Here is a 23,285-nt window from a genome sequence, read left to right as displayed (position 1 = left end):
TTAAAGTGAGCAATGGATTCCTATATCCCAGTCTCACCACATGCAGCAGTAAAAAACAAAAACACTGAAACCAGTGATGGTGAGCTGGCAGGGAGAGAGCCAAGTTCACTACTTGGTTAGAAGCTGAGGCCTTCTTCTGGTACTGGGCTAATTGGTTGGGATTCTTAATAATGAGTTCACAAAGTCGCTCAAAACCTTGGGTTTAAATGCACTGGGAGGGAGGAGGGAAGGAGTGAAGGATGAGAAAAGCTGTTTTTCAAAGCCAAATTGATAAAACCACTCCCTGTGCAATTAAAAACCTGAGCAGCTGAATAGCTGACTTTGGAAAGCAGCAACTGCATAATTTATTGGGTTGGTTAATAAAGGTAGAGAAAATAGCCGAGGACAGGAAAGGAATTTCATGGACATTTCAACAACACATGAAAACTGTGGTGCACTTTATCATTTCAAGGTTTATTTTAGCACTCCCTTCCATGGGAGGAAGCAAGCAAAGGTCTATTAGGCTGCATTATCCCTGCTTTCCCTCTTTATCAATGGAGGAAAAACCACAACGGCTCCAATATCCTACTAAGGATGTTGACTTTTTTCCTACTATAAATCCTGCAATCAGCTTATAGAGTCTCTGAAGGAGCCCTATGAAGGGGACTGGGAAGAACACAGGTTTAACCTGAATTTAAGCTCACATACAAGGAAGAAATGTTGCAGGAAAACATTTTAATAGTTTAATCCTTTATAAAAAGCAAATGCACACTCACACTACCAGTACAGCCAAAGCACTTTTTTCTCCTCTGGCATCAGTACTGGACCACAAACTTTGCTCTGGCTGATGGGGAATGAGAGAGGGCAAAGCAGCCCCAAGCAAACATCAGGGCTGACTGACTACAACCACCAGCCAGCACCAGAGACTCCTCAAATCCAAGGTACAGGGGCAGGCTACAGCACACAGTGGCACCAGGACATTATTCTGCCTGAGGCTGTAAGAACAGGTATCCTTTAAAACAGCAGCAGTGTCACTTGTGTTAACAAAACATAATGAAAAGTAACTCCTGTGCGTGAACAGCAGACACTTCCAGAAAACATTTCTGAGTTGACTTGAATTTCAATCCTGGACTTTAAACACCTTTCAGTGGCATTTGAATTGACTTATCAGTAACTTGGCTGGGTTTATTTTGTGACTGAGATGTGATCTGGATGAAAATGCTGAGGAAAAATGCAGAAAGGATAAATGTGTAGTGGTTTTATTCCTTCAACAAAACACAGTCACAAAGACTGAAATCCTCACTAATTTGGCAAATATTTTGGACAGAATTACTTTTTAATTGCACTGGACGCAGCAAACAGTTTGATGAGGAAACTGAAAACACAAACAGGGCTTTTTTTTCACAGTCAAGGAACTCAGGAGCATTTTAAGTCGCAGCAAGTCCCCATGACACTAAAGCATTTAACAACACTTGACTGGCAGCATAACCCATATTTAGAGACATTCAGAACCCAGCTGTCATCTTGGGCATCTAAATAAATTGATCAGCTGTAGGCACACATATCAAGAAGCACATACAGACATGGAATCATTATTCTCATTGCTAGCAGAAGCTTATCATAAGCAGCAACGGTGCCTTTAGTTATGCTATAGTACAGAAATAACTTTGGTTGATGCAATAAATCCTTTGTTATAGATTCAGAAATAGGTCCACTAACCTAACTGCTATCTCAAATATGATCAACCCAAATGAAAATGCCAAATCCTTTGGGAGAGAGGGCCCTTTTTTTGTTCCTTTGTACACTGCACAAGAACCCAGTTTTTGGGTACGACAACACATTGAAAAAACACTTCAGATGTCTGCAAGACTCCAGTCTGGATATATCCAGGATAACACTAAGCTCACCACCAGAAATTATGGAATTTCAGCAAAATACTAAAGTAAGGAGCATGACACTGCACACCCTTCACAGATGGCTGGGGAGGAGAGTGCCTTCAGAGCCTGACTGGCTGGGTCACTGTTTACCTATGCTAAACATTCAGATTTATTGAACATCCTCTTAAGGGCTTTACAAAGGAGTTTGAGAAGGTTAGAAATCCTGCTCTGTGTCCCCAGTGACCTGTGAAAAGAAATCAGGATGAACTCATCCTGCCCACCCACACTCACCCCAGTCACTCAGGGCTGGCAGTAATGACCTGCAGCAGCACATCTTCTGTTTAATGGTTGTGATAAATTACTACACAAAAGGGATGGTGTCTCTGATCCCAAGAGGTGCACCCAAGAGGTGCAAGTTGCATGCTGCAGACCTTCCTGATGTGTTTAAAACACACTGGCTGCTCTCCCTGAACTTAGTTATGCTAGGCAGCACTTAAAATGCTGCCATGTCCTTGGGCTAGTTAGTGCAAGTGATTGTAAATAATTACAGTGTGGTCCTCAGGGATGGTCATTAATAGCCACAGGCATGGAGACCCAACTGGCCACATCCATCACAGTGCCTAATGGTGCAGTTCACAGGTATTTACCTGGGATGTGCTTGGTTCAGCTGTATCTTCAGCACTGGGGGCAGGGAGCAGATAAAATGCTGCCAATTCCCCACACATCTTTTCATACTACACTCTATTATTAATTCATTGGTCATCTGAATATGCAATTAAAGCATCACTGAAATAATTCTCTTCTAGTAAAACAGCTCCTCATGTATGTGAGATGGTTTGGGCTGGGATAGAGCTCATTTTCTCCACAGTAGCTGGTATTGAGCCATGAGCTGGATTTGTGCTGGGAACAGTGTAGATAACTCAGGGATGTTTTAAGTATTGATGAGCACTGCTTACAGAATCCAGACCTCTTCTGCTCCTCACCCCATTCCATCACAAGGAGGCTGGGGGTGCACAAGAAGATGTCAGGGAACACAGCTGACCCCAAATGACCACAGGGATATCCCAGATCATATGGTGTCATGCTCAGCATATAGAACTGGGGAAAGAGGGAGGGGGGGGGACGTTTGGAGTGATGGAGTTTGTCTTCCCAAGTTCAGAATTATGTGTGATAAAGCTCTCCTGGGAATGGGTCAAGCACCTGCCAGTCAATGCAAATTAGTAAACAAATCCCTTGTTTTGGTTTGCCTGTACATGGCTTTTGCTTTTCTTATTAAATTACCTTACAAACCCATGACTTTTCTTGGCTTTACCTTTCAAATCTCCCCCATCCCACCATGATGGAGCAGCTGTGTGGGGCTGAGCTGTGGCTGAGGCTGAACCACAACAGTGTGCCAGAAAAACTCCAAGTCACATGCTGTGTGGTGACACAGGAGTTTAAGTACTTGCTAATTCCAGGCCAGTGCTGAAATCCCCTTGATTACTCTTAGTTACACAGAAGTATATCCTGTGTTATGAGCTTATTTTATAGATGCTTCAACTTTTTTTTATTAATACATTTTTTGAAAAAAACTTCCTCAGCCTGAGCTACCAAGGTTAAAATAATTAAGATGCTCACTGGTTTTGCCACTTCTTACTGGAATAATTTATCTCCTAATATTCATAAGGTGACACCATTAGCACATTTAGGAAGTGCTAAGAGAAGAGCTTTTAATCATGGAGATAACTGTTTATGATAGTTGTCTGTCATTAATTAGTTTGCAAGCCTCATACTCCCTGCTGAGGATGCTCAGAGAGGATTCTTACCACCACAGATCTTTTACACATGTACGAGCTGGATTCTGCACGTATTGCCATAACCACCTGAATGTAAATAAAATGCCCCAAATATTCGAGTTGCATTTAAAATGGAGTTGTTCTGGCAAGGAACACTCTTCATCTCAATTCTGAGCAGCTGAAAGATGTTATCAGAAGATTGTGACAGCCCAATTAGAGCTTTTGATTTACTTTCATAACAACATTTGCCAAAGCACTGCTGGTACAGAATGCCCCTTAGTACAAAACATGCCTGTCTGGAGGCACCCCCGCTCTCAAAATAGGTAATGCAATATTGCTACTCCTAAAACTGTGTTCTTGAAAATACTAATAAAACACTAAAAACTGAACAGAATCCTACTGAGATTTAAAACTAACTTGAACTTCCTATAAAATTTGATTGCAGTCGTATGTATTCATCTATTTTTAATCTGGCTTCCTAAAGGAATAAGTTTTGCAGGGCCAACTGTTGATTTCTTCCCCCTCCTTGTCCCCCTCCTGAATACATGACCAGACTCTGCCCATTTACAAACTCAAAAAAGGGCAAAACTTTAAAGTACTACTAAGTGTGAACACGTTGAGAGAGAGTAGACACTTCTCCCATGTCACTGTCAGGGAGAGGGAAAGGAGGCAAATTTAGGAGTTCCATTTGTGCTTGGCAGCAGCTGCCCAGCAAGCTCACAGCTGCCGAGGAGCAGCAGCCCCTGCTGGCACTGGCACACCGGGGTGCAGGGAAATCTGGGGAAGGAAGGATTTGGGTAATGAAGGATAACTCCTGAGCAAAGCAGGCCTCATCAGTTCTGCTCCTTGTGTTTGGGGTTTCAGAGCAGGCACTCATCTCCGGTCCCACTGTCATTAGTACAAATAATCCAGGGAACACAGCGACAGAACAGCAGTCAGTCCCCTGCTCCAGTGGACCAAATTCTTAGACATTTCACCAGGCAGAGGAAATTCATTATGGTATGTTTTTCAAATGAGTCTTATGAGCAGACCTTCAAAAAAGGTATTTTGCAGCTAACTCCTGGTGGCTTAAAGGGAAGCAGGATTTCAGCCTCTGTGCCAAGACCCTCAGCTGTCAGCACACAGTCTGCCTCCAGAGTCCTAACCTTTAAATCTATGCACTTGAAAAGGAACATCTCACCCAATACTGCTGCCAGCACAGCAGCAAGGGGAGACAGAAGCAGAGTGTCACACAGTGTAGCAGATTCAAGCCTGAATTGTCCATCACAAACACAATTAGAAGAACCAGATATGCAGCTGAAACAAGTTACATCCACAGTGAAGTAAGAGGTTAATGCACTCTTTTCTTCCACCCAACAGCATCCAGGAGGGCAGTGTGGCCTTCAGCTTCCTGAAGGCAATCCACTTTATTTGTCAAGCTAAAACCTCAAGTCATGAAAAAAAATCAGTTCAATGCATTTTCAGCAGAATAATAAGCAGTATCACCAACAACTCTGCATTAGTTATCAAAGTCCTGGGGTCTTTCTAAACTTAGGCCTAGTTTTGGCACAGTTCAGCACAATATATAATGACAATCATCCCTTACATTGCCAGAGGAACTGTGGCAGAGGAGTGAAAATGCTCAAAATGACATAGCAGCAGCCATGGATAAGAACTCAGGAGCTCAGGGTTCGACTTAGCTGCTCAATCAATCAGAGTTCTGCTTTGAAAGCAAACAGTACTGAAGAGAAGTTGAAAATGGGAAATCATGCTGTAAAGTGATGAGTACCCAGACTATTTAAGCATCATTACACTCCTCAGTTATGTTTTGACTCAGCCTACAAAGTGTCCCTTTTCCAGAAGCACATCTCCATCCTAAATGTGAAGTCAGCAACTTCACAAACATTTCATGCCTTGTGTATTTAACAATCATCACAAACAAGAAAAGCCTGGACTTTAGAGTTCATGGTTCTGTGAAACTTCCACGGAAAAACATCACTGATTTTGTTAGCAAGCATTTGGCTCAGAGTACAGAAGAGAAAACAAACTCACATGGTGCATGGAACATCACTAGCACAGATGAATGATCTTTTATAAACTTGTCGAAGTCCTCATCGGTCAGGTGATAAACCACATTTTCTTCATCTGCCCAGGGAGTCTCTGGAGCCTGTGGCTGAGGTGCCTGTGGGCTACAAGACAAACAGACACAGCTTAAAGGCAGCTCTCTGGTGCTAAGCAGTCATCTTGGCAAGTCAAACTGTAAGGAACCACTTTGTGCAGATGTTCACACATGTCTGACACACCAACCCTACTGAACAGCTTCCGTAATTGTACCCATCCAGAACTCACAGGCACTGAAACACAGATAAAACTGGAGGAGGAACAAAAAAATCTGCAAGAAGCTCCTGAGGACAGATCAGCAATGGAAGGGGATGGAGTGAGGAGATAACCAGACTGCTTGGTTATTACATTATAGAAATCAAATGCATTTTCTATTACTCTTTTACCCTCCTCAGCAGGATGCTCCCTTTCTCACAGCATTCCCACTTTGTAGTTCACAGGAGCCATTGCAAATGAAAGAAAAAAGCAGTGAGCAGAAACAGCCAATTTAACCCGTCACCTTGGATACTGACAGCGTGATTAGGGCCGGCAGAGAAAGGAGGAGCAGTGTTGGGACCATGAACCAGCTACACACACCATTTCCCCAGGAATACATGGTTTTACCCTGAACAGCTCTTGGGAGCCAGGGAAGCATCCTTATGTCCTCACTCTGCAGTGGGTTTGTAGGCCTAACTCAGTAAAGATATTCAGCTGCATGCTTTACCTAAAAGGAAGTGATGTGTTCTACCAACATCACTATGACTGCACCCGAGTTCAGCTGTTTTTGATGGGTCAGAGCCTGCTCAAAGACACAGTGGCAAGTCTGGAAACTGAACCTAAGCTCCTCTGCAGCTCATCATCTCAATAAACAATTGTTTTTGGCTTTTATTAATGTACATTAAAAAGAGAATTTGGCAGCTGTGATCTAAACTATGCTAATTGACATTTTATTTATTAAAGCACTGTTCACAGAAAAGACACCCAAACATAAGAACATTGGGAGCCAGACTTTGAAGCTGTTTTTGTCAGTTGCAGTAATGAGTTCCAAACCCCCCCAAATTCCCCAAATTCTTTGGCAAAATACACGTCTGGATGTGACCCCATCTCTGCTGAAAGCAGATTTACTATTTTTGATTAAAATGTATTATTGTGTTAGCTGCCTGGAACAAGGAATGGCAAACAGATGATAACTCATTTATCCTGCCTTACTCATTTCTAGGCTGAAAGCCTAGCTTGATAAAAAAAAAAAAAAAGCAGCAGAGATGCACAGATTCAGATAGCAAATTCTGTTGATGTAAGCAATAGGTGTGATCCAAGAATATTAAGCAATCCATGCAGAACTGTGATGCACATCTCTGCCTCCTGCTGCTTCTGTGATAAACAAACCAAGAAGCAAACATCAAAGTGCAAGGTGGGAGCTGCACCTGGCCAAGCAGCCCAGAGAACAATAATCTCCAGGTATCCTGGCAGGGTGAAGGCTTTCCAGCAAACACCATGACACTCAATGGATTTGGGAGCTGGGCTGAGCAGGCAGTGCATGATGAACATGGACACAGTGCCTGCAAAGCACTGGGAGAACATGGAGCTCAACAGGGCCTGGTGTGACCTATTTCAGTCAGGAATTAGTAAAGCAGGGCATGGGATGTTTATTCAAATAGCCTAATTTAAAATGCTCTGCATGCTAATGAGCCTACACAGGAGGTGGTAAGAAACACCTCAAGGCCTGGAGAAAGCAACAAGCAAAATTTAAAATGTCATTCAACACTGAGACAAGGCACAGCCAACACCTGATTAGGATGACAGAAGTCCCGAAGAGTTATCAAAAGCTAATTCAATTGAGAGCACAGGACAAGTTCTTGATTTTACAAAGTAGCTGATGCTAAGGAAGGGCCTGAGGGGAATCTATAAAACAGTAGGACAAACTAAGCAGCTGTTGAAGGCAGCAAGAAGCTGCTGGGCTTGCCTACCACTCAGGCTGATACAGCTGTGTATCAGAATTAACAAAAAAGTGGGATGTACAAAATAGCATCTCTGCTGGGTTGGATTCAGGCTGCGTGATGGTTCATCTCTACCTTCTCATGAAAACATCTGAATCTCCATAACACAGTAGCCAGTGCTTATTAGGAAGATAAGAAAGGTGAAGTATCTGTAAGACTGATACATTAGCACACTTCAGCATAAGAAAGAAGCACCTCTAATAAGCAAGAGAAAAAAAAAAAAAAGAGAGGTGTTGGAGACCTCCAAACTAGCAGTTCTTGTCATGAGAGGAAAAAGCATGGACAATGATTAAAATAATTCTAACTTTCATTAAATTATATCATGTTCTCTCCCACAAATGAGCCTAAGATCACCCACTTTCAGCACTTTACCAGTAGTATTTAGAGGGAAAAAACCAAGAAGAAGGAGAGAGAGAGCTGCTTTTCTGCAGAGTGTACTTATTGTCCACACATAATGGGCCATTTCATATGGCTCAGTGTCTGCTGGATTTGCTTCCGAGACTCTACAAGCACAGCACATGCATGCTCAGTATAAAAATGCATTGGCTTTCCTTGCCACAGCCTTGCCATGCCCCTGGTCCTCAGAGCAACATTTTATACAAAAGCAACCTTTCAATATTTTAATATTATGCTATTGTGAAACCCAGCCAGTGCACCCTACAGCTATCCCATTGCACTCCTTGGCTTTCCTAAAGCCCTTGCCATACCATTTTGACTACATGTACTGCAGATTCCTCAGAATAGTATAATATTATGTATGCAGCATGTTCAGCCTATATGCAGTTTTATTAATAATTTAATTGATTGTAATTTAAGCATCAATTACTGGCAAAATGTAAGTACACATAACTACTCAACGTGGTTTCCTTAAAGGTTGTATTTATTACAAAACAGGGGCACCAGGCTACTGCTCAGATCATCTTTTGGGCAACTAGTAAGCATGCACTAAGTGAGGACAAACAGCTGTCTTTAGCTCTGGACTGCTGAAGTATCAGCCAAAGCCCACAGTGGCTTGTTAGCAGAGATTATCATTGGAAAGAGCTTGCAGCTGTTCTGCTTTCCTCCAGTAGCTGTGTTCACTTGCTGTCACAGCACTGATATAAAGGTACTGCATATTGCAGGGATTATCTGGATATTATGTGGGCAGACAGGGGGAAAAAACACCCCAAACAGCTAATGTTTCACATATGGTAGCCAAGAGATAACCACATCCTTGCAGAATTGAAAAGCATAACAAAGTGCAGGTGATTAAGCCATATCCTTGCTCCAAGGGCTGATCATCCTCAAGTTGCTGGAGTTGCCATCTCGATCACTCACATTTGAAGACTTAATTGACTACACCAGGCTTAATGACTCTGGCTGAATTCCTCCTCTTTGAGCCACTGGGCAGTACTTGCTTGCAGTGTTTGTAGCCCCTGATGCTAACAGGACGCTGCTCTCACTTCATTTGTGGGTTCCAAATCCTGAAGCACTCAGCCTACTGATGCTGGAGACCCTGGGCTACTTGCAAACATATGCACATCCCCAGCACAGCAAAATACATTTATTCTGAGCCAATTTTGCTAAGCTGTACTACTACAATAGTTTGCAACAGTCTGTTCCTTCCCATGGGTTTGTTTCCTTTCATTAGCTTCATTTCAGTATTGTTTCCACGACTGCAGCAAACAAGGGAGGGTTACAAAGATGACACCATGCCCAAGAGCCTGGGCTCGCTGCAAATGGGACTTCTCCATCACCAGATTATCTCAGCTCTCTCCAGCTCCTCCATCAGCCTCACTGACCATGTGGGGATTTGCACCAGTTGAAGAGCAGCTACACACACAGACACTTTTCCTGTGTCTCTGAATTGCTAGTCCCATAGGCTTATTCAGCCTCCAAAATGTTTATGACTGCAAATAGCTCTCTTTAGGTAGAACAAGGTGCTTTCTACACTTTCATGTCATGACAGCAAACACAGATGTTGTAAAAGTGACTACCTATCCAGGGTGCCTTGATCTTCATTTTGTCACTGCAAGACACTTTAAAGGCTTCAGCTAAAGGCTGATGAGCCAACAAGAACTGCACACTTGGTATACATTTTTAATAACACAACAGAAGTCAAGCATTCAAGATCACTGGAAATTTAACCTGGCATTTTTAACGAAGTTGAGATCTGTGTATCTGCATTTATTTCAGTCCACAGTCAGTCTGCTATTACAGACAAAATGCAATTGTGAAATGCAAGGCATGCATGCTAAAAACCAAACATTAGTCAATCTCTCTGTATGAGTTTAGCTGATCTCAGCAGGGTAGTTTTGTTTGCTCTTCTGAGCAGAGGGAAGGAGGGAGAGATGTCTGCTCCCAAACCATTACATTCTGTAAATAATGGAGAGTACATAAAAGGTGGAGTGCATGAAGTTCAGTGCCTTACTGTTTCAGCCACTCTGCGATATCTGCTGCGGTAGCACCAAAGTTCTCAAAGTTGAACAGGAACTTTCCTTTCCTGTTAAAGCAACAAAACAAAGTTCAGTCCTGGCCCTAAAAGATAAAACCACTCAATTATACAAGAGTGCATGATTTCTAAAGTAGTTGCAAAACATAACCGACTCAAAATAGCAGATTGTAGGATATCCCCGGACATTGAATTCTTCCTTTATCCTTTCGAATTCAGCAGAGTAAACATTCATCCCCGCAAGGACCTGGAAAAACAGAGCATAATCTTACTGATTCTTACAATACAGCAGGAACATCACACCATTTGTTTGAAGATTTAAGTAAAACCCACTTCAATCTGGGCAGATTCTGATTTCATTCATATAGCTGTCAAGCAAGGGGCTCTCTCTAAAAGGCACTGAAGTTTTTCTGATTTTGTGCAAGGGAAAACAGAATAATACTTGAGTCTAATCCAGAGAAAACACACAGCAGTTAGCATGTCACCTCCTCACTGCTCTGGAAGCATCTCTGTTTCTTTTTATTCACCCACTAACAGAAATACCTAAAGGGAATTCTCTCAATTGCAGCACTTGTGCTCTGCTTTGCACATTTGGATTTTAAGCTACAACTAGATTTTTTCCTTCTTCTGCATGTAGAAAAAAAGAGTTCTTAATTCATATCCAAACATTAAACAGGACACCAGAAATTCTACCCTCAGCTCTCTGGTTTCCACTCCAGCAATGAACTTGTCTATGTCTAACCAACTTGTCAATGTCTAACCAACCACAGGCATTATGCCAGGTCAAAAATGCACTTACTGAATGGCAAGGGGAAATCAGCAGGACTTTGATGTGAAAATAAAACGTGCCCTATATCCATGAGCTCAGGAAATAGCACATGGCATTTATATGCTCTAAATATGTTAACTTAGATAGGGCAGGGTATAATGAGAGTTAAAAATTAACCTTGTCCTACAGTCTTCAAAAGAGAGGCACAGAAGCACAGTAGCTTTTCAGACTAGCCTGTAAAACAAAAACTCTCTCCTCAGCTCTATCCCAACCCGTCCTTCATCTCAACAATGTCTGAGCTTCAGGTTCACGGCTCCTGTGACTTATATTGTGCCCTGTGACTTATTCTGTGCCCTGTCCAAATGTCTTCCAAATATTTGTGACATGAAAATTGGAAGATGGGATTGATTCCAAGTTTTTGTGGGTGTGCAACTCACACAGAGGTCACTCTGCTGTCAAACTTGGACCCAGCAAGTTGCTGAGATGCCACTTCCTGATTAACTTAGTTTAATGGCATTGACGGCTTAAATCATTTTAGCAGCAGGGTCTTAATCCAACCCCCTCCTCTTTCCCTCTCCCAAAACAGGATTTTCTCCTTCCAGCTGAAATACCACATCAGAATTTAATACCACGTTCCTGACTGCAGCAAACTGCACAGACCAACCAAATGTGCTCAGAGCCAGCATGAAATAAATCTTAAAGCAGAAAATCCTCATTTTAAGGTCAGCTGTTCCTAAGAATGTGCTGGAAAGTCACAAAAAGATACTTTGTTTTCTCTTCCCTATTCTAAGAAAGAATAAATTGAACAGAGGAGAGTACAGAAGTAAGGTTTATACATGCTGGCCTAATCTTCCACTTTGAATTTTGCTTGTAGTTCGAACAACTGGATTGATTTAATTCATATGAGATTATCTAGACTCAATTCTCCCCTTTCCTTATCCTCCATGCCACCACCTAAAGGCAGGTAAATGCAATAGGATCAAGATACAATAGTTGCTCTATAAAGCAAGAACCAGTTTTGTTAACTAATTCCTTAATTAACACCAACCTAACAGATTCCACATTTGCTGTGAACTTTCAGAGGATTTTCTATGATTTAAGTGGACATTCCTGGCCATGTCAGACAATTTCACTGTGCCCATCTAAAGGTGATAGATAAAAGCCAATAACTTGGATTCATTCTGGTGTTCATTACATTATATGAAGCATATTTAGCAAAAAAGCTTATTACAACAGGATTTGTTTTAATGACAAGAGTAGCAGCTTTAGCTGGCCAATAATCACAGAATTATGAAATATCAGGCTGCCAGAGGCCATCAAAAAACACCTACTGCTCAAAGCCAGGGCCCTCCTGCCAGACATTTGGCAAATTTGCTTTTAGCAAAAGACTGAATGACCCCCAACTTCAATTTAGGTCCATTACCTCTTGTAATAGCCATTGCAGAAACAAAGATCAGTTTATTCCTTTCACCTCTGCAGTGACACTTGACATATGTCAACACTTATCTGCTCTCCAACAAGCTACCTGTAATCTAAACCAACTCTGAACCTTTCCTAGCTGCCCAAGTATTTGGAGCTTCTGACCATTCCTGTTTAGTTGTGACCCCCTACCCTGATTCTCAGTTTTCTTGATGGGAAAAAACTGGTACTTTACAGCACAAAAAAAAAATTTAAAAGAAAAAAAAAATACAAGCACCAAGGAGGAAAGCACTTAAGCACATTCTCAAGTCAGTCTTTACAGCAGAGCATTCTGGCACACTCACAAAGTTCATGGCCATTAGGGAGATGGTGAATGGTTTGCTAATATCCAGTTCTCCCCTGCTCACTGATCAGAGCCCAGCCAACCCTCTAACCACAAGAATCTTTCCTGCCAAGGATAAAATAAGTCCATTTCTGATTTGGAGCACTTTTTCCTTCTGCACTGGGTGCAACATAATTATAAGCTATAACCATAATATAAACTATGTATGCCACCCTGCCTTCCTCTCAGTAACAGCACTGGGACAGGAAAGAACCAGTCCCAAGGGAACACAGAGGCCAGAGAGAGGCACAGTTCCCCCCTTCACTTTTATGACCTCTTCAATAGGCAATACTGCACTTAATTTTCCTGCTATATAACAGCAATAATCACTTTTGAGCCTGGCACATCCTGACAGTTAATGACAGGTCAGATTAAAAGGCCAAACCTTCAGCTCATCCAAACCACTCATAAACTTTGCAGCCAAGTCTGATCTGGAGGTCAACATCACTCTAAGGCACTCCATGAATAATTTATGATGGGTACAGCACAGTTAACTTTAGAAATGGCAAGCTGTGTACACATCCCACTCAGGAAGCTAATTGGGTCATATTTTGACAAACAGACCAATTTTTGTGAAAAACATGGGTGGCAGTGGCATAACTGGACTTTGCTCTGAACTGATCCTGCACCACAAGCCTCCACTGCAAAGAACTGTGTCCCAGCCCTGTCACTCAGCTGTGCAGGATCAGCCCGGATCTGCAGAAACCATTTCCAAGTGAGGAAGGAAATACTCAAACCAGAATAGATCTAAATTATCTGAATTTAATAAATGAGCTGCACACGAAGAAGGAAGGGAGAACTGCAGGAGGACAGAGTGCTGTGCAGCATGCCTCCTCTCTGGCACTGTCTCTGTAGGTGATGCTCACACTCCTAATCCCTCTCACCCCAGAGGGCACTGCCACGCAGGGTGGGAGTGCCTTCCCAAGGCTGCAGCACACGCTCCTCTGAGGGGAGATGGCCTTAGAATGCTGCCTGGCCCGACAAAAACACTCCTGGAAACATCTTCCAAGGCTTGTGCCGTGCCCTAAATAAATCTGACTAACTCCCACTCATTCCAGCCCTAAGCAAAACAAGGATTTAAAGAAAGCACTTCTGAAAACAACTGGTTTGGAGAATGTTGGGCAGTCTGACAGCACTAGGTGGTCACAAGAACAAATGGCCAGAGCTGCCCCAGCAATGAACTGCACTGCTTCATCTTTCCCTCACAAGGAAACCTGTAAACACAGCAGTGAATGATCCAACAGGTAGGATCAGACCAAATCCTGCTACAGCCATGAAACAACAATCCTATTTCTTCATCCTTTACGTACTACTGGCACCATATAAATCATGCGTTAAGCACATTACAAAACCTCAACTAGACAGGTGCCTTTGACTTGCTTGCAGAGATCAATACACCTCGTAACTACAAAGGGGTAACTAAATTACTGTGAATTCTGTACTTTATTAGAGTCAAAACTTACTTTTATATCAATGTGACATCAGCTTTGACAGAAATACAGTTAAACTGTAAGATTCTACTAATGCTGAGTGGCTGGAGGGTGACCAGTAGCTTATGGGAGGGGGATTTCTCTCCCATAACACTGTGATTCTCCACCAAAAAAGTGCATTAATAACTGCAATGAGGCATCCATCCCTGACCTTGCTATGAAACATCAGGCCTAAAAGCTGATCAAACCCATTAAGGCAAACATTTCTTTCTTTACCAAAATTAGCTCAAAAGGCCTAAAAATTTATAAATTAGAGGCAAAACAAATCTACATAGTGTCAGAGCCTGTATTTCCATGGAAAAAACTGCAGTGGATCTAAAGGGCAAGGGAGTTCGCATCTCATTCTCTAAAGTTTTAGAAGAATAAAAACCAAGAGAAAATGCTGAAGATATCTGGAACCGAGTAGATTATTTCTTTTTTCAGATGGCTTAAAAATGGATAATTTTGATTTTGCTAAATATTTGTCGATTTATATACTTTTAAAAAAAGTGTTAAAATAATTTTTGAAATGTCATATAAATCTCATTGTCTCACTTACATATTTACCCTTGAGTTCTGTGGCTGCCTGCTGATAAGATGGCATCATTCTCTTACAAACACCACACCCTGATAAAAAATAAATTGTGTAAGTAATATGCCAACAACTCCATTCAACCTCTTGAACAGTATCCATGTTCCAAAGCATATGCAGTAATATTTTATATTAAAAAATTAAACCAAAATTCTTTATCTGCTTTACTAAATCATTATTAGATTATTATTTTCTAAGTATGTTACTTGTTACAAGCCTCTCTTTTTGCACATTTTTCATGCTCTTCATTTTCATATTCATTTTTCATCCTTGTATGGAGAGAGTAAAACCATCTTATATTCCTCAGGTTCTGAGCTGAGCCCAGAGGAGAATACAAGTTGAAACACACATATCAAAAGTCAACAGAAGATGTCATAATTGTGAACTCAGAACAAAAAGCTTTGTGCACTTCTGGTCTTTGAAGGGACAGGGGGAGGTACTTCAGATTCATCCCAGCTTAACAAGGCTTTGAAATTAATTTGAGATGCATTTCCTAAACACATTACACAGACATCAAGTGTTAAACGGTGCTCTGTTAATTGAGCAGACATAGCTCAGAAGCAACAGCCCTTGTAAGATACAATAATGCGCTGTGGAAAAGACAAAGGGTGAGTGAGGAAGACCACCAGTGTGTAGTTGGAGTGTGCTGAGTGAGAGCTGCTTGATGATGCTCGGCAGTGCTAAGCAGATTAGCAGTAAATCACCTTGTAAGCAGCAGTTTTCACCCCTGCCAAGTAAAATCTGTGCATGCAGATGGGAAGGGGCAGGAGCGCAGACAGCATGGAAGAAAGGTAGCTGGAGCCAAGCACTCCAGACACTTATTGTGGAAACTCTCAGTCCACCACGGGACAGTAGTCAACACTTCTATTTTGGTTAACAGACAGAGCTTTGAAAGTATCTTCCAGAAAGGAGGAACAGATTTTGCAGCCACAACTTTGGGATCACATCAGCAAGCCTGGAAAAGAGCATCCTTTAATCTGACGAAGGAGAGCTCTTGTTTCTGTGGTCTTTCCATCTTTGATCTCTCCACTCAAAATGACAAGGAGGCTGTTAAATTAGTGCTGGTCAAAATGACAATTTCTTGGTGGGCACAGACTGCACATTTAAGGCCCACTGAGGTCTCGCAGCTTCATCCAAACCACTGGACAGACATCAAAAGATGTGAGTTGGCAGACATCATCTTCTGAATCCTCTATTTTTTGTCTCCTCAGGAGCCTCAGGCCTTTGAGTCCTGCAGCAATTTCTCTATTTTCCCCTCTTCACTCTCTTACTGCTCCCTGGAGTCCCTCCTAGGGCACTGGCCCACACCAGCCTCCTCTACCCAGCCATCACCCTCATCATCCTCCCCTTCCCAGCTCTGCTGCTGCCTCAAACTTGCTGCTCCCAAACCCATTTCAGTACACCCTCTCCTGTCCTCATACTTCTGGGTTATATTTTTCAGGATGCTGCCAAGCCACATATACCCCTCTACAGGCATAAAAGGGGAATCTCAAAAAACTCATTTTCTTCTGTTCTTTCTTCCTGTACTTTTTCCCAAAAGGGAAGCTTAATTAAACACAGATTAGTCTTTCCACTAGTTAACACCTACATTTTTAAAGCCTTGTTTTCAATCATGTTTATAAACAGCTCCTTCTTTATTGCCAAATCCAGACAGTCTCCTGAAGGAGTCTTCTTTGACAGAGTTAACTACAAATAAATCTGAATGCCTTCAAGTACACCTAATATTTCATCTTTAGTGCTGTCTGACTTTCTAATATAGGCCCAAAAGTACAGTGAAAGGTCTGCAAATGGCAGGCAATATCTTCTGAGGAAAGCAAGCCTTGGTTTTGAGTTGTTTTACCCAGACCAACCATTCCTGAAATATTAAAGTAACTACATGTAAGTCTGTAGTTGCATTCATCTCCCTCTGCACCAGTACCTAATGAAAGTGCCCATTTCCTATCAATCTGCCACAATTAATCTAAAGCTCCTGCTTCCAACAAAGCAGAGAAATAAGGCAGCTGTCTTCCCTACAGCCTCCCAGACAAAGCCTATGATGTCCTCTCGTGCCAAAGACATCCCTTACAAGTAACAAAAAGTTGAATTTCTTTTAGTGACCAGTCTTGATGTGCTGCTCCCAGTTATGAAAGGTAACACCTGTATGTAACCAATAATTTCAGCTGCTCAAAGGCCATATTTTATTGCAACTGCTGGATGTATTCTATCTCCGGTAAAAGGAGCAAGAAAAGAAAATTTGGACAACAACCAATTCAGAAAGTCTTGTGTGTTAAATAAAAGATGAGGGAGTTACAAACTGATAAATCAGAGGAAAAAAAACTTCACAAGTAGACTTCCTTCACAGCAGTTTGGAAAGCAGCACAAGTATTACAGCACTGAAAACTAGCAGGTGTTTTGCCACTTCAAAGAAGAGAAACTGGAAGGAGGAGGGTTTCTGGGGGAACAGTTCAAAGAGAACGAAGGGTTAGATAAGGCACATTTCACAAAGAGGCTGGGCTGTGGAAAACAATTACTCCTGATAGAGGTAAACTGTGAAAGCACTGTGCAGCCCAGCTCTCCCTGAAGGGATGATTTCCAGCAGAGCAGCCGTAGCATCTCCCACTGATCCAGGGCTGCAGCTGCTGGGAACAGCAACACACCACACCAGGCCACACAGCACCACTGCAGAGTCCAAAGGCACAGAGCCACAAGGGATTTGATTTCATTTAAAGAAAAATCAAACCAAGTCTTGGGCAATTTTGGCCATCTTGGTAGCGCTCAGATGAGAATAAAAAGGTAGACTGGTGTTTCAGGCAGGAAGTACAAGAGAAGATACACTGAGAAACACCAGATAATGCTGCTATGGGACACAAGTTTTAAAGAGAATCAGAGAGCCAACTGCTGGTGGTACCCAGCATCAACTTCCCTATCAGGGCACTGCTGGGAGGCTTTCCTAGTTTGGGTCACACATTTATTATCTTCTCATGGCTTCCTTGCTTCCTGAACTGAGCAACAGCTCAAGTGCAACACAGTCCTGCTCAGAAGAGCTGGAAAGCCTCTCACACAGCAGCCACCAGGAAACACAAAAAGGCAGCTGTGAGTCTGCAACACTAAGGAACAAGTAGCCAATGCAATGACAAGGTAGCATCAATACAAGGTCAAGGTCACCAAAAGAAACTGAGAGACTCCAATGTGCTGTCCTCCTCCTGAAACCTCACTGAGTTACCCCTGCCCATGTAGGCAGGAACATTCAGGGTGCCTCTGGGATGGAGCAGGAACAACAGTCCTGCTCCTGACGACTGCACTGTTCCCTCTGCCTGCAGCACACAGAGCTTCTGTTCTGTGCAGCACAAATCTAGAAAGGACAACAGGTAACAAAATTATAGAAAGCAGCTGCTTAAAAGAACATTGAGCAAGAACCATCATCACAAGAGAAAGAGACAATACCAGGATACAGGTGATGGACAACCAGGGAAAAAACTGAGGACAGGCAGAACAACACAAGGAGCTGAAGGAAAAGGTGGCACAAGATGGTATTATTAGTGAAGCACAGGCAAAGCTTCTAGTCAGACGTGGACATCTCTCAGTGGAGAAGGGGGAAAGAGGTGACAGGACATGCTGGGCTACTTACACGGGGCATAGAACATCATCAGTAGAGGCTTGTCTTCCTTCTTCAGAAGCCTTCTCAATTCCTAGTGAATGAACCAAGAAAAAAACCCCCACACTTATACACACTTATATGACACCGTACTACAACTTTAAAAAACTAATATATGTATTCATAGAACACAGAACATTCACAGAACATTTATCTGAGGGAAAAGGGCTCATCTTCCCTAACAGACAGGACCCATTTTTTTCTTTTCCTTGCTCAATTTTAACCTGAAAGAAAATCACAAAATTTATTATACATTCAGCTATCTGCTGAATATCCTAGACCAGTATCTCCACTGTTAACATGTGGAAGTTCCATGGTTTAGTTCACTCTCACTGCAGAATCTCTACCTGGAAACTCTTTCTTCGCTGACACATCCAAAATCCATATTGCAATTCAAAAAGTCAGACTCAATAATAACAAAACAAGTTCACTTTTCACACTATGAAACCTTGCCAAACCTATGAGATGCCATGCAAAAAGGATTTTTCAGTACCAGCATGATAGAAAAACTAGATGAAGTTTTCAAATTGAATGCAACCCCTGGAAGCCTTGTAATAGAGTACAGAGGGTGAACATTAAAAATTAATCTTCCTACAAAAACTGAATGTCAGAATAACCATTTCTAATATTAAAAATGAAAGCCAGAAAATTGAAAAAGCCCTTTATAAAATACCAGCCAGAGTCCAATCAATTAAAGCTTAAAAAATCTATAGACTAGAAAACTAATATAAAAGACCAAACTGATTATATTAGAAAAAACATAATGAGTAACTGTGGTGGCACTGGCTTTTTAAGGAAGTTTCATCACATTCACTGCTTTCCCTCTTACCACTGAGAGGACAGTTCCTGTACCAAGTTAAATCCCTCAGGATCTGGATCCCTTTCCTCCTGCTTCACACTCCCTAACCTCAGGCACATGAGGAAACCCCAGGTTTAATGCCAACCTGCAGTTTGAAGAGCAGCATTTTACCTCCTACTTGCACTCTGCAGTGACTGCACCCTGCAAGCTGCTCCAGTTCCCTGGGACAGAGAGGGCTGTGCCCCCACACCATCCCCAAGCTCTGACACTTGCTGTGTAGCTGGCAGACTGAGGTCATGACCACATGCAGGGCACAGGAGCACAGGAAGCACAGGACTTTACAGCCATCACAACCCACAAAATTTGTCAGATCACCTCAAACAGACTGGGTACTTTAAATTTCCCTCCCAAAGAAACAAAATAATGGTGTTTTACTGAGAGTTAATACAAACATACAGATTCAACCCCACACATTTATAAAACAACAGAACATCTATCCAGCCAATGTACCTTTTCACTGTCAACATGCACAATATCTTTGGCTTCAGGATCTTCCTCCCACAGCGGAGCACCTTCTGGATCCTTGAGAAAGGCCACCATAGACTGCAATAAACAGGGGGGAAAAATCTTTTAGAGAAACACAGATGGAAATCATGAGACATCCAATCTCAAATCCATGCTGCGATGTAAACCCCAGCCAATTAATGCCTTTGCTTTTCTGCTCATATATTCATCTGCTCTAATGCAGATTAGCACAAATCTCCTGTTGCAGAACCAAGTGATCCGTGGGTGTGTACCTTCATCGTAACTGGTATTCCAATTTAGCAGTTCCCACTCCCACTATAAAACTGGGGAAAACACAGTGGAATGGAGCAGCACACAGAGATTAGCTTCAAGGATCCTTCAGAGAGCTCTTTCAATGGTACTAGACCTTCCACAGAGAGTCTGTGGGTTAGCAGGAGAGACTTCTCTTTATGCAGAGGTCAGGCTCCCATGCCCTTCACAGCATCTGAGTAACAGGCTAGCTGGAGGGCACACTGATACTTGCTGTGAGCAATAGCAAATGAACACACAGATCAAACCGCTCATTTGGTCAAAGGAAGAATAATCCACCAACAGCTCCCTGTGTGACCCACCTAACTAAAAAATCCATTGAATGCAATTTCAAATATGGGAATAAGAAACAAATGTGACAGGAGAAGTGGGGAATACAAAATCCTAGGATTCTGCAGCTCCCACATTCAACAAACTGAGTACACCTGCACACACACTTTGTAACTGCTTTCTTTACCTGACTGACATGCAACCAAAAATCCCTTTCAGCAGACCGCCAATATACTGTCTTTACCAAAAGGAAATATACCCTGATAGCTCTGACTTCAATCCCAGCCTGAAGGAAACTCCAGCCCTCCTAAATCAATGAGATACTCTGCATGGATTCTGGCAGTCACACTATTCCCTGTTTCCAGCAGTATATGCAAACACAACCTTGATCACTTTTATCCTCAGATGTCTGTGCTCTAGGAAACATAATACCTGGTGTTCCATGCTCATTCACCACTCAGAATGCCCCACTGCTTTCTCTATGGCTTTGCTTGTAGGTTTGTGCCCATTCCCATACAGGATCTCTGCCCCACCAGTAACACAGTGAGGTCCCCGAGGAGCTTCCTTCAGTGTGAGTGGATGAAGCAGCCACAGCACTGAGCTATGCTAACACACACCAAGGTTCTTATCTAAGAGCCTTTCTCAGGAGCAGGCTGGCAGCACAGCTGGTGACACATCCCATCACTGGAACGGTCTCAGAGACATTTTTGTTGCCTGTCTGCCTTTGGTTAGGCTGCTGTGCTACAACATCCCAACAACTTATCAACAGAGAGGAGAGTTCGGCTCATTTTCCTGCCTCTCGGTTGGTACTGTAAGGCTTGGGAGGATTCAGAGCTTACAGCAGGATCCATTTATTGCATTTATGTTTCTGTCTGCTTGCACAGCTAATATTGAAAAGATTTGTCTTATCACAAGAGACAGCATGTATCAGTCACCAGACAGCAACCAAAACACTTAATGTACAGAGTAAAAAGGATCTAATGGCTGAGGATGACAAACAGCTCCAGAAGAAATTTGTTTTACAGTGGCATTATCAGGGAAAGGAGCTAGTAAGGAAAAAAAAAATATATAAAACCAAGTAATTTACAATGGAGTTGCAATGTAAAAAGCTGTAGATTTAGAGGCATTAACATCCCAAATGACATCCTAAGACTAGTAATACATGGGGAAAGGAAAGATGAGGACAAAACAGCAGAGATGTTCTACCTTCAGGACAGCTGCATCAAGTTCTGCTCACCCTCAGCACGGACAGACCTCAACTATACACTGGAGAGGAGGAGAGAGGGGTGAACATTTTGAACAGCTAATGAGTATAATTGACTCTGCTAGTTTCAAGAATTCCTGCATGCCAAATTCAGTCATGTAGAAACAGATGTGGTTAGAGGATGGGGGATTAAAGAGATTTAATTCATCCAGCCTCTCCCTCTCAGCCAAGACAGAAAAAAATTAGATGTGTAATGTCTTCTGGCAGGAGCAGGCAGTACATTGCCTTGCTGTCAATTCTTCATGCAGTGAAGAGAACTTCCTCTCTTGCTTCAAACAGGGAAGAACAACACCCAAACAACCCACAGCATTCTCTAATCACAGAAAGCAGTGGTCCCCAGGCTGCTGTGTCAGAGGCCACAGCAGGTCCAGGGCTCAGCCCCCCTGGTGCTGCAGAACCAGCTCCTCTCCAGTCCTGCCCTGCCACGGTCAGGACCTGCTTTGACCCCATGGCATGGACAGAAGCACCACGGGCTGCAACCAGCTGTGCCAGCTTTGAACCTCACACCTCCATTCAGCAGAGTACAGGCTGTGCTTCATCCACCACAGGCTGCTAAAAACAAGCAAGTTTTAACAGGAAAGCTGATCTCTAATCATATACATGGACCTAGGTTTTAACCTGAAAGAAAATATACACAAACACATCCTTGTGCTTTTCACTCCTTTGAAGTATCATGCAGTAAGGATGCTAATAACTAGACCTGCCTCAATTTCACACATACTGCTTGCAACAGCCAACTTGAAAAGGATTCAGGGTTTAGAGCAGGACCAATTTATTGAGTCAGTCTATTCCCCTTGCTAGTACTAAGCAGATCTGTACTTCAGTGAGTTCTCTCGGTTTTAGAAGAAGGGTAAAATTCTGCTTGTACTTTATACTCCAGAAAAGGACTCATCATGTAGTAAACACAGCCTGGATACTGGCATTGTGGCTCTCTTGAGAATTAGACATCATGTGGGTAAAGCAACATGTGAACAGACATTCCAGGTAAGATCAAAGACTGACCTAAGCTTAGGTCTCCAACAGCAGATGACTACACTACTTGAGGACAAGATAGATTAATACTAATGGTTCTTATATAGCTTACACTGGCACATGCTCTCCATTTCTGGCAAAAAGAAAATAAGTTTATGTGCTCTGCACCAGCTGTTGTATATGGACCTCTGTGCTTTCTAACTTCCAATGAACCTATCTGTTTTGACATCTGAAACTGTTTTTCAGAGTCCTAAGTTCTTGGCTTTCACAATGTGTAGCTACAAGTTCCAATTTTTTTTAACATTGCAGTTATTTGTTTCAAATCAACCATGCCAAAATGCCACTGTTTGCCCTCAAATTTGGAGAAAAAAGAAGTAATTGCTCTCTTTTTAAAGCTACTCACAATTACAGAAATATCAAATTCTATTGGAATTTCCTCCAGTTGTCCTTTTTAGTATTGTGAGAACCTAAGACCTTCTGCAAAGAAATGGAAACACATTTTTAAACTATTCCTAATAATTTTGCATCACTGAATGTTATTCTCTTGCCTTCCATCTCCCTTTCCTAGATACCCTGAACTGCTCAGCTGTTAACACAGGTCTCAGCAGCAGGTTCTCACTGACAAGTAACTTCCCCCTGCTGTGAACACTGACCTATCCTTTACTCCTCATTTTTCTAACAGTGAAACCACAAGGGCATCTCTGATAATTACATAAAGATTTAGTTACTTTGAGAAATGAAAA

General features: G+C 42.3%; 1 protein-coding gene across 1 annotated transcript in view; it reads right to left on the bottom strand.

Moving 5' to 3' along the window:
• PDIA5 (protein disulfide isomerase family A member 5) overlaps positions 1-23,285 on the bottom strand; it is a 99,665-nt gene that overhangs the window by 43,813 nt on the left and 32,567 nt on the right. Inside the window, exons 6-11 of the mRNA XM_064718819.1 lie at positions 19,713-19,805; positions 18,377-18,437; positions 14,737-14,804; positions 10,294-10,385; positions 10,118-10,189; positions 5,663-5,799 (exon numbers count right to left, since the gene is read on the bottom strand). Of these exons, the coding sequence (XP_064574889.1) occupies positions 5,663-5,799; positions 10,118-10,189; positions 10,294-10,385; positions 14,737-14,804; positions 18,377-18,437; positions 19,713-19,805 (523 nt within the window). The remainder of the gene's footprint in view (positions 1-5,662; positions 5,800-10,117; positions 10,190-10,293; positions 10,386-14,736; positions 14,805-18,376; positions 18,438-19,712; positions 19,806-23,285) is intronic.

Source organism: Zonotrichia leucophrys, chromosome 7 (assembly GCF_028769735.1).
Source record: "Zonotrichia leucophrys gambelii isolate GWCS_2022_RI chromosome 7, RI_Zleu_2.0, whole genome shotgun sequence".
In the NCBI taxonomy this organism is placed as follows: domain Eukaryota; kingdom Metazoa; phylum Chordata; class Aves; order Passeriformes; family Passerellidae; genus Zonotrichia; species Zonotrichia leucophrys.
This window is presented reverse-complemented; position numbering and strand designations above follow the sequence as displayed.